Raw genomic sequence first — 12379 nt, forward strand, 5'->3', positions numbered from 1 at the left:
ACCTATTGTGCTGCAAAATCCAATATAACTTGGGGGGTGGCACCACTATTCAGTGCCACTAGTTCCTTACATTTTGTGTCACTGCCTCTTGCCGACTCTTTGGGACACTAGTGAGTGATATCACACCTGTGACTACCACTCTGGGCTTTCTGTAAGCTTACCCAAGTACTTAGATTGAAGGCACCGCCCTCCACATGAGACAAAAGTTTGGGCCGGTAATTGCCCAGCAAGCCTGAGCATTGCACCATGGGAGGAGGTCACATGATTCCTCATGCATGGAAGTGCTTTCTTCCATAAAGCCCTAAATGGCAATGAATCTCCTTAAGATAATTAAAGTAGCTGGAAAAAAAAAAATCATAGGGATGGACAGAGCAGTAAAAATAGAACCAAGCTTCCGTCAGCTGGGATCCTTACCTCATGTTTGGTTTTATCAATGCCCACCAAAAAGATGAACTCTGCGATAAACAAGTTGATGCAAAGGTTCTTGTGTATGGTGTTCCGATCCCCCTGGAGGCCGCGGAAGAAGCAGAAAGTGAAGATACAAATGGCGAGGCAGACCAGGGAGATGACAATGCCCACCCATGTGATGACTGTAAGGAGCAGTTCATGCATCTGGTTTTTGTACTGCAAGAGATCAGAGCAGGCCATTATATTTGCAATAAAGTTATATATACAGGCACACATACAAAAACAAGTTAAAATGTTCTGCAACGTTGCACTGTCCAACACCTACACAAGCTTTGTATCTTAACCCACCAATCATCTCCATCACATAATTGTCAACACAGCTCGTAGAATGATCAGTCAGAAAAGAAAGCCTTTCTATTGACTGCCCATTTGTGGACTCAGATGGCTGAATAGTTACGATCAGAATAGGCTTCAGAAACTGTTCAAGCAATAGTTCGTCTCCCGAGGACAGGCTGGCTAACAAAATGTGTGGCGAGGAAAAGTCTGTGCATTTATGGATTGGGCAGTACATTTCTCTATTGACTGACAAAGAACTCTTCCCAAGAGACTTTTGATTTGAGTCCTATAAGGAATGCTGCAATTTACATTTGAGCCCTAATGAAGGCTGTTGGATCACGAAAACATGTTGGCTACCCTCACCATTAATTATGGACTTTTATTGATGACCAATTGGCGGTCTTTTGACTCCATTTGGATTGCTCAATTTGGGTGGTCATCGCTACTTGGAAGGGCCCCCACATTGTTGTAGAGCTGCCAATGACTAGTCTTCAAGCACAACCAACATGTTCTATTCTGATGGATGAGAAGATCCAACTCCAATGTCTCATATTTATTTTGGCCCATAAATGAGACATCACCACCCAATATGCTGAAAATCCACCCGTTGAATCATATCCATGAGTGCCTTTGGCACTGGCAGATTTCTTTAATGGCAACATTAGTTTCATATTGAATTCCTCTGTTTATATCTGAATTGTCAAAGCTTACTTTTTCAGGGGATTTACTAAAATTGGTGCACACAAAATCTGGTGCAGCTCTGCATAGTAACCAATCAGCTTCTAACTTCAGCTTGTTCAGTTAAGCGTTGACAATAAAACCTGGAAGCTGATTGGTTACTAAGAACATCTGCACCAGATTCTGTGTGCTCCAGTGTTAGCAATCCACCGGTTAAATATTATACAGTATATATTCTTATGATATAAACATACTTTACTGACTGTCATAGTACTTACAACAATTTCTCGATGTGCCATCAGTATCGCAAAGTTCGTCAAATGGGTACAAGCGCAGGTTGTGTGCGTTTTATTTGTGTCTACAAGACGGCAACCTTGAGTGGACCAATAACCCATCATGGTTCTCTCAGAGTAGTTCCAGAAAGAGCAGTTGGCATTGAAATAATTGTTGGGCTGCAAGAGAACAAATAATTCAGTATGGAGGCATGTTATCTTCAATAATAAAATGAGAACTGCTAAAGGCATCATGATCTACCAGAATCACATCAGTTTTCAAAACCTTGACCAAAATGCTGCTCATACCAACCAATTCATGTCTATATGGTGAACAAATATTAGTACAATTACTCTTCTCTAGGAGAAAGCACATGTTCTAAATAATGCTTTACTCAAAGGTGATATTTTGATCGTGGATGGAGCCCGGTGGACTGAGTCAGCCCCTGCTTTCTAAGCATGCCATACATGGATCGAAATTCAGCATCTATGGGCTATCATTGTACCCAAGTAATTTCATCGTACGACTATGGTACAATCAGCCTGTCAGATTTTTCTACATACAGTTATTGCCAGTGGCTTTAGCTGCTAGCAGTAACCATTGTATTCTGCTGGCTGGGAATGCTACCTGCGTCCCCCACTGACAGAATACAATAGCACAGTAGGAGACATTCCCCCCCCATCAACGCCGACTGTGTTGATGTGGGAATCTAGCCATTTTCTTTCCTTCCACCTGTGGTAGAACGAAAGAAAAGTGTAACATCTAAGACCTTCTTTACACATCCACTCCACCCGTGATATATCCCCATGACAAGTCTCACTTCTCCTGTCCACCGGTTTTGATTGCTCCTGCTCACCTGTGTGTTCCGGCTCCTGGTGTTAAACTATCCATAATACAAAAGGAAATACACAACCAGCAGGAATGGTGGGAACACCCCATAATAGGCACAGCAGGTGTGCAGAGCCAGTAAATCTGATATCTACCCCAGTTTTGGGTGGGATAAATATCTAAGTGGTGCATGTTTTTTGTTGACAACAGAAAAAGGCTCAAAAAACACTGCTAAAGCTAAAGGTTAAACTGCTTTTACTTTGCCTTCACAATTTTCCCTCCCCATCCCACCCCGATCATCATGCTAATAACATTGTTAAAAAAAAAACAGTTTTTATTATTTTTTTTATACCCAGTAATGTCATCACTGGACCTTTGCAATGCCATCTCATCGCCCTGCCTTAGTACTCTTCTCAAAAGTCATCAGTCTGCATCTTAAGAAGAGTTGTGCAAATATAAAATTGCCTTGATGGGTGTAGAATGGGCCTTCCTAGGCAGGTCACATTAGCATACTGACTGCCCAAGGTATTGCACACATATAATGCTGAGGCTCCACAATTGAAAGAACTGAAACCCAATGAGTGAAAGTGGCAGGCCAGGGACAATCAGGCTGGAAAGGAAGAGACTAGATGATAGCCAGGAAATGAGGCGGGCTCCATCTGACTTGGTGCAGCTTCTGATGCACACTTTGAGAAGTTTACATTTGCAGTACAGGAGAGGAGCCTGTAAAACTATTCTAAATGCTGCTAGACTAATCAAAATGAATGGATGTCCTCAATGCATAATGATGCAATACCCACCTTAGGCATTAGCAATTTGTGTCCTGCATGTATTTGGCTCTTGCAACGATACACAATGGTCATTAGAATTGAGCCCCACATACCAACACTCCTAAAAATTTTTAGCTTTAAATATCCTGTCATCAGACTCCTACACTCTACACTGATTTCTGTTTTCTTGCTACCCAATCAAGTCAACAAAAACATCTCATAGTGACTACAAGTGCCGCACAATACAGCCGCCGTTTTGTACCAGAATTGCCACCGTCACAAAACCATTTCATTCATGGGCAAGTGGATGTGCCGGGCGCAGAATGCCTGAACTTTTTAAGTGAGCGTGTTTTAGATCTTATACCCTGTTATCAGGATCATTCCTCGTCTCTAAGGCTCTTTTTTCCACAACTCTTAGCTGCAGCTCTTCTCGCTCAAGGACAGATAATCCATTATTTAGAGCTGAATGAGATAAAGCACTATAGAAATATGCTCCGTGTTACAGAGAAAGGGAGTTGACAAGAGGGAGCAAACAAACTCTGCAATATTCTGCCATATCTGCTTTAACCTCAGGAAAAGAAAAAAAAAAAAAAAAAAAAAGATTCTGCTGCCTCACCGGTGTTGAGCAAAGTGGGAGACGAGCTAATAAGTCATTATTCACATGTGTTTCAAAGACTGAGTGATATTCTTAGCTATGCATTATCTGATACTCGTCTTTTTTGATGGTACAACCTCAGCAATTTGCCTCGGTGACCCTCTTGAAAAATCCAGTGGTGACGTTCATCTGGCAACTCCTACTCTCGCTGTTCATGCGGCTACTGCTTGCCTGGATGGCGGAACGTTCTCCGTAGAAGATTATGTGGATAAAACTTCTCCACACAAGTAGAGTCAGACTTCGCATGCATATATATATATATATATATATATATATATATATATATATATATATATATATATATATATGCGAAGCGGGCTGTGCAAGATCTAAGGCCTTTTCTGATATTTGTCCAGGGATGACATGGCCGTTGAGTGCCTTAATGAGCAGCCATCTACAGCAGCACTTTCACTCGGCAACCACAGAAATCAAAGGACACGTCCACTTGAAATGAAATACTCCCTTTAAGGCCTTGGTGCCCACCCTGTGGCCTAGGGACCATATGCAACCCTTTGGCACATTTTTTGCAGCCCTTTAGGAACCCTGCAGACACTAATCTATGCTTCCTTATGGCCCCGTTATAGAAGTGAGGTTTAGCATAGTAAATATTAGTATTTTCACGAGGAAGAAAGAAACAACCAAGAAAGGCAAAGTATAAGCAGTTTACACTTAATTTTAAAATTGTGTCATCCTAAGACACATGAATTTTCCCTTTTGTAAGAAAAAGTTCACAAATCCAACTTGTTTTACAGAGGTAAAGGCTAATTCCACTAATTACTCAGCAAGGTAATGAAGATTTCTACACAGAAGCAAAAAAAAGTATTTAAAAGAATGATAGCAAGTGTCATTATTTACACGGCTTTCCTCCCCGAGGTTGGCATCCAAAGCTGATTTTACACTCGGAGGCATCTAAATCTGCTAATTTATACAGTGTAATCAGAGTTTAGATGGAGCTGCCCTGCTGCTAAGGTAAGAGTTAATTTTCGCTCACAAATGAACTCGGCTCATTTACATTTTCATGTTGCCAGCGAATTAGCTTTCATTAAGAATACACTTAAGTTCTAATAATCACTGATCCAGCTTTCATTTAATTTTATGTTCGGTGACTCAAAGAAATTCTTTCTGTGACCTAGAGGCGCACTTCAGATCCTAATGGAAACTTTGTTTTATTCCCCCCTTCCTTCATTTTTTTTTCTTTTGCCCTCAAGAAAACCTCCCTTTGATAAAGCTTCTCTGCCATTCCTGCATAGAGAGAATAAAAAAGGATCACTCACGTCAATGTGTTCCAGTGTGAACTGCACGGGGTCTGATAAAGTGACACGGCTGGACTCCTTGTTGATGGTGGCGGCGATGACATGGGAGTTGACGGCGATGGTGTGGTTGCTGTTGGCAAATTCTCCACCCAGTTTTATGGTGGCGTTCTCGGTGCTGAGGAATTGACCCAGGCTCTTGTACAGGATGAATACCAGCTTGGCAAGACCTATGGTTGGGGGGAGAACACAATACGTATTAACATATAGATATGGTTTCTGCCATGACTGAGAAGTGCAAAGTCTATCTAAAGCCACTTTTTTTCTTTTTGGATATAGTAGAGAAGGGTTTGTCCTGGTGACCACCACCATAGAAATCGAAGGACAATTTGAAATTTTAAACTGGCACAGTGTGGATACGTTCCATTCAGAAGACTGGGTGACAACTGCTTAGTAAAGGATTTTCTTTACTTTAGAAATTTTACCTCCCACTTTCTGTTGTGCCGGCTAGACAGTACAAGAAAATCTTCCCAATGGAGAAATGGCCAAAAAAAAAAAACAACACAAAACAAAAACACCTCAAGGGTTTTAACCATGCCATACTCCATTAAAAAAAATGTTTTTTGATATATTTTAAAGTTGAATTCCAGGTATGGTAATTCTCACATAGTTACATTGGACTACTGTAGATTGGTAGGATGAGCTCCATCTTGGCAGGTTGATCTCCATAATTGGCCCAGCTTTGTTGGACGACCATGTCCACCTCATCCAATCGGAGACATTTTTTGCATTCATTGAGAAAATGCAGTGTTCTCTGATTGGGTGACCTCCAGTGTTTAGCAGGCGGAAGTGCACCCGCTCAGCACAGGATGCAGAAGCTGGTGGAAATCACTGGTGTAGCAGTGCCTAATACAGTGATTTGCAGCTTTCATTGGGATCCCACGGGTATGGTCTATACATACTTACATTGGTCCTAGCTGGATAGCAAACTTGGAATTTAGCCATAAAGGCTCATTCATACCTTTAATAAGGTTTAACAATGGCTGTCTGCGAATAAGGACAGATGATCGGCTCTGGATGACAATCTGCCTGCATCCACAAACTATCATCCATCCATAACCACAGGATGTGCCGATACATGTGAGCAGCAGTGCATAGTTGTGGCTCCTGTTGACACGTTACTGCTTTTTGGCTGCAGTGATTTGCCTCCACCTGTGATTAAAATTCAAAATGCTAACCATAACATACAAAGCCATCCACAACATCGCCCCCATCTACATCACCAACCTCATCTGCAGATATCACCCAAATCGTCCCCTCTGCTCCTCCGAGGACCTCCTGCTTTCTAGCTTCCTTGTTACCTTCTCTCATGCTCGCCTTCAAGACTTCTCCAGAGCCTCTCCCATCCTCTGGAACTCCCTGCCCCAGTCTGTCCGATCAGCCCCTACCCTGAACTCATTTGTTCAGGGAAGCCTATCCCACACCCACCTAACTGTCCCCCAGCGATTCCCATCAAATCATTCTCTGCAGCTATTACCTTTTGTACCACCACCCCCTCCCTTTAGAATGTAAGATCTACGAGCAGGGCCCTCCTGTACCTTTTGTATTGTACTGTAATTGTGTTGTCCCACCTATACATTGTAAAGCACTGCGTAAACTGTTGGCGCTATATAAATTGTGAATAATATTAATAACAATAATAATAATTTCAGCCACACCAATCTGCTTTCTTGCCCTAATTGCAGGTGAATGATACCCAAGACTAAACTAGCTTAATTCTGTAGCCTTCTTGCTTGGTTATGCATGCACAGATCCTTAAATTATTCAGTGTGCAGAGTAGGAAATAGACATACCATGATTACACCTTCCTTTCAACTAAAGACACAATAGAACCTATAGAAACCTTTACCATGCAATCATTGTAGACATCGCAAGACACACCTGCATATGACAGTAAGGCCAAATTCAGTTGTGTAGCTCATATATAACACAACCTTTCAGTACACAAGAAATGAAGCATGAGGCACCAAGTAAGGCTTTATTTCTTGGGCTAGCCAAAGGCATAATGCTGAGCACACACACTATAATCTTATTGTACAATCTCTCGACCTACCCTAAACTTGGTTGTGTGCAGGCCTATATGACCGGATATCAAACTAAATGGATTTAAAAAGTTCTGGCAATTGTAAATGAGGGTGTACAGACATTGTAAAATAATCTTTAAAGACATTGGAAGACCAGACATAGATATTCTTTCATAAATAAGAACAATCTAGTGAAAATATTTCTATCAAACGTGCAAAAAATGTGTACATGGATGTACAATCATCATCGGGATTATCAGAAAATTATTTTCAACAAAACAGAAAAAAATATTAAACTACGTATAGAGTTTTCTTTATTTCCAGGCTTTTTATTGAAAATATCAACATATACCGTATACATTTTAAAGGCTCTATAGACATTGCCTATCAACCAAAAAAGAAAAAATTGCTATTAAAACCTAAAAAACATATAAACTATAAACAGATTTTTCAATGTGTTGGGCATAACAGTAAAAAGAAAAAAAAAACCTACAAGACGTCACCTATCACCAAAAAAAGGTTTGTTTATTGAAACCTAAAAAGAAACTATAAAAAACACCTAAACTATCAATATATTTTTAAATCTATAACTCCTCCACAGTAGAAAGAAAATGGCAACACCACCCAGAAAATTGTAAGTCTATTGGGCAGTCTCCGTAAAGAAGACAGGTCCTCTTTAGCCACAGTCAACAAAACAAAGTCTGTTTAAAAGGACTCTGCAGAAGGTTGCAAAGCACGGCAGAAACTAGAGCTGCCATACAGATGTTTCCACAGCTCTTAAAAGGAAGAAAAGTTGGCATTTACTAATAAACAATTGGGATCCTAAGGTTACAGATCTAAGCGGTGGAACAATGGCGAGAAAACCACGTGACCGGCGACTTACCATTTCTGCTGTTCTGTTTGACGGTGTTGGCCGAAAGCTGGATCAGGTTACCCCCTTTATTGCCCTGAGGAAACTTCAACTCTTGCACCTGGCCCTCTGTACTGAGCACAGCCACCTCCAGGACTAGTTGTGGTGAAGGAGAGAGGACAGACATACAGCGATGGTTACAATGCAGCCATTATGAACAAAACTCAACATGTGCGCAAAACACTGAAACCGTTCTGTTAAAGCCCCTTGTTAAAGGAAAAACCATGCTCAGAGTCTATGAAAGGCACATTGAAACTGAACTCTGCAGAACTGCTCTTAATAGACTTATAATGTTACATTAGAAGATATTCTTTTTTTTTTTTTTTTGCTCATTTGGTAGGTTTAGAACAACTCAATACGTCTCCGAACCTGGGAATTTTCAAACCTTCCACTTCATGCTCCCAAAGCTAAACTTTGCTGTGCCGGGGGGAAAATATTTACGCAGGATGCCTTCCCTGCACAGTCATCTTTTTCAAACAAAAATTCAATTAATAGAAGAATCACCACAGTAATCCTCCCTTGTTAATTAACAATTAATGAAGTTTAATAATTACACGAAGATGGAAGACAACATGCTGCTCTTTCTACATGACTAACGTGCAGATGCAAACCTTGCCCTCCTCTAAAAAGAGAACCTGTTGGTTAAAAAAATAAAAAATAAAAAATTAATTTGAAAAGGATGCTATTAAAGGTTGGAAGCAGAAATCGAGGTATGGATTTTATTGAGTCAATGTAGCAGTCACCACAGTCTTCCAGCTGCCCTGCTGTATAGGATTCACAATAGGTTGCCCGCTGGGCATGGGGGTGCCATACAAAGAATGCATTGCAATTTTCCCTATGGATGCAATGCGTTCTCTGGACAGTGTGGAGAAATTTAAGCCACGGAAAATTTTAGGCTGAAAATAGGGTTTTCAGCGGTGTGCCGAAAGAAGAAGAAAAAAAGTGCCGATAATGGCTGTCGAAAAAGCCTGTGATTTTTACCTAGCTTATGGTGTGTTTCCATAGGTCATGCAACTCAGAAAATGCATCAAAAACACAACACAGGTGCTTTTTTATGCATTCTTGTTGAGTTTTTAATGCATTCCAATGGGGATGTATGTTCTTGGTGCGGTTTGCCAAATATGCACCAAGCAGGATTTTTAATACCATTTCAAAAAGGCGCCGGTCACGGCCGACAAATTCACATTCATTTAAAGCGGAGCTCCACCGAAAAGTGGAGCTTCCGCTCATTGTAGTCCCCCCCCCCCTCCGGTGCTCCATTTGGCACCTTCCGGGAGCCTCAGCTGCAGGTATTGATGTCACGGCTGAGGCCCCCCCCCCCTGTTGTCAGGCCAGTAGGAGAGAGGAGCAGAGCGCATGCGCACTATGGTTCCAGGTGTGAAGCGGAAAGGCTACACTGTCCTGTTCCCTTACTTGCAATTGAGCAGTATGTGCAGCTGCTGGCTTTTAATTTTGCAGCGGTGGACGGACCTCTGCTTTAAATTCAGGATATTAAATAAAAAGTTGAATATAATACATTTATAGAAAAAAATATATAGTATCATATATATATATATATATATATATATATATATATATATATATATATATATATATATGTATGACATTGGAACCTGAAAGACAGTGGCGATCACTATACTAGTGGCGACCGCTACAGCAATTCTTTCACTTCCACAGCTATTCTACAGGTATGACATATGCATACTTACATTCGGCCAGACTGGACCAACGTAACTATGCAATATGGAATAGAAATCATACCTTTAGTTTTAAAGTGCAAGCAGTTAGAGCAGCCTCCTTAAACTTCACATCATGGCCAAAATCTGTCCGGTTCAGACAGGCAAAGCTCAAGCGCTTCCAGGCAGAGGCGGAACCTAAAGCTAAGCCTCACCCCAACACAGTAGTATAGGTCAATTACTATGATGGGCAGCCTTACTGACCAATAGGTATGTAGAAGAAGCAAGGAGAGTGGGGTAAACACTAGCAGTGCCAAGAAGGGTCAAAGTCTGGCATTGGCAGGTTTGAGAGGCTGCTGCAGTGTTGTTTCGAAGACAAAAGTGAAAACTAAAAAGTGAGAACTAAAGGGAAAACATTTTTTTATTTTTATTTTGGATAGAGTAAGGGAGGGTTATAACTCCTTTAATATTTTTGCCATATTTGTCCCTTTGGGGAGATTTAGCTTCACTTCCTGTCACATAGCCAAACAGGAAGTAAATTAAAGGAATCCCTTGGGAACCCCCAGGTCACCAGAACTAGTATCTCACCGGAAGATTTCCCCTCTATTACAGGTGAGGTTGAAAAAAAGACACCAAAAGTCCAACCATGTGTGTGATTTTATGTCAGAATTACATTGCATATTCCTGTATGTTGTGTTCGTTCAGGTGCTTATCTAATAGTTTTTTGCTCCACTGAAACTACTGCCTGTGGAAGAGAATTCCACATCCTAACCACTCTTACAGTAAAGCACCCTCTATGCAGTTTAAGGTTAGAACGCATTTCTTCTAATTTTAGTGAATGGCCGTGTGTCTTATTAAACTCCCTTTCACGGAAAAGTTTTATCCCTATTGTGGGGTCACCAGTACGGTATTTGTACATTGAAATCATATCCCCTCTCAAGCATCTTCTCTACAGATAGAATAAGTTCAGTGCTTGTAACCTTTCCTCATAACTAATATCCTCCAGACCCTTTATTCTCTTTGTTGCCCTTTTCTGGACTCTCTACAGTTCCAGCACATCCTTCCTGAGGACTGGTGCCCAGAACTGGACAGCATACTCCAGGTGAGGCCAGACCAGAGTCTAGAAGAGTGGGAGAATTATCGTTTTATCTCTGGAGTTAATCCCCTTTTTAATGCATGCCAATATTATGTTTGCTTTGCTTGCAGCAGCCATGGCTGAGCCTATCATCTACTAGAACCCCAGGTTCTTTTTCTATTCTAGATTCCCCCAGAGGTTCTACCCATAGTGAGTAGATTGCGTTCATATTTTTGCCACCCAAATGCATTTTACATTTCTCTACATTAAACCTAATTTCCCACCTCATTAATGTGTTCAGATCTTTTTGCAAAGTTTCAACATCCTGCGCTGAGAATATTGCCCTGCTTAGCTTAGTATCATCCGTAAATACAGAGATTGAGCTGTTTATCCCATCCTCCAGGTCGTTTATAGAGAATGGGGGTACAGACAGCAATAAAAACTGACAGCTGGCAGGTGGTCAAGTCCCTCATCATTCTATCCAAAACTTAAAAAATGTTTTGCCTTTAGTTATACTTTAAGTGAAAAAAAAATTGTAAATGATAGATATATATATATATATACACAGATTCTACAGATGAAGGAAAGGTGTATTTTAGTCACTCACCTATATTTTCTGTGGGCATGGTGACTCTCGTTGGGTCTGCAAGGTTGTCCGCCAGTACAAATGCTCCTTCCTCAAGAGTATCCAGCAACATGGTGGCAGCATGGGTTTGCTCAGAAGAGTTCATATCTCTCCAAGACTGAAGAGCATCTGGCCTTAGCAGATTGTCCACCGTGTCAACAATTGCCTAATCAAAAAAAAAAAGTCAAAATGAGGTCCCTCTATACCCACTAGGAGCCAATTTAGTGGCATCTGATAAACAATATGGAAGGTCATGATAATGTAGGCAAATGATAATCTATCTGGATGGAAAATAGCAACAAAATATACGTATACCTGGAAGAAAGAACATGCATATAATAAAGCCGTACAGCGCAACCACAGCTAAAATAAATACATAGCGAGCTTGCCAGTAAACTATAAAGAGGAGAAAAAAAATATGCATAACATAGCCAAAAGAAAAATACCTCTGTAATTATTGGTCATGCTGCATTTATGGTATTAGGTAGGTGCCAAGGAATGTCTAAACCAGAAATGTGATGTATATTTCAAGTGCACTTAGACCAGGCATCATACCAAGATATTAAGCACATGGGTTGGATCCTAGATTAAAGACTGCACACTTTGTTTTATTGAGATACTTAAAGAATTTGAGTAATGAGGGGATTGTAGGCAAGGAAATCGCTGCCATGACTAGTTCCTAGTCAAGGTAAACGCATCCTGGTTGAGACAGGTCAACAGGACAAGGCCATACTCAAAGTAATGCATCCACTTTCAAGAGAACCTAGAACCATAACATGTCTGTTCATGTCAAGTGCAAGTTATGCATGCA

The 12379-nt window shown here is 40.9% G+C and overlaps 1 protein-coding gene across 25 annotated transcripts in view; it reads right to left on the reverse strand.

Annotated features, from left to right (window-relative positions):
* Positions 1-12379, reverse strand: part of ADGRL2 (adhesion G protein-coupled receptor L2) — a 284260-nt gene that overhangs the window by 50006 nt on the left and 221875 nt on the right. For all 25 annotated transcript variants that reach the window (XM_077450365.1, XM_077450363.1, XM_077450386.1 and 22 more), the window contains 5 exons: positions 11551-11734; positions 8166-8288; positions 5223-5428; positions 1701-1874; positions 415-624 (listed from right to left, as the gene is read on the reverse strand). In XM_077450365.1, the coding sequence (XP_077306491.1) occupies positions 415-624; positions 1701-1874; positions 5223-5428; positions 8166-8288; positions 11551-11734 (897 nt within the window). The remainder of the gene's footprint in view (positions 1-414; positions 625-1700; positions 1875-5222; positions 5429-8165; positions 8289-11550; positions 11735-12379) is intronic.

This window comes from Lithobates pipiens, unplaced genomic scaffold (assembly GCF_037356315.1).
Source record: "Lithobates pipiens isolate NorthernLeopardFrog02 unplaced genomic scaffold, aLitPip1_a1.2 Scaffold_23, whole genome shotgun sequence".
Classification (NCBI taxonomy): domain Eukaryota; kingdom Metazoa; phylum Chordata; class Amphibia; order Anura; family Ranidae; genus Lithobates; species Lithobates pipiens.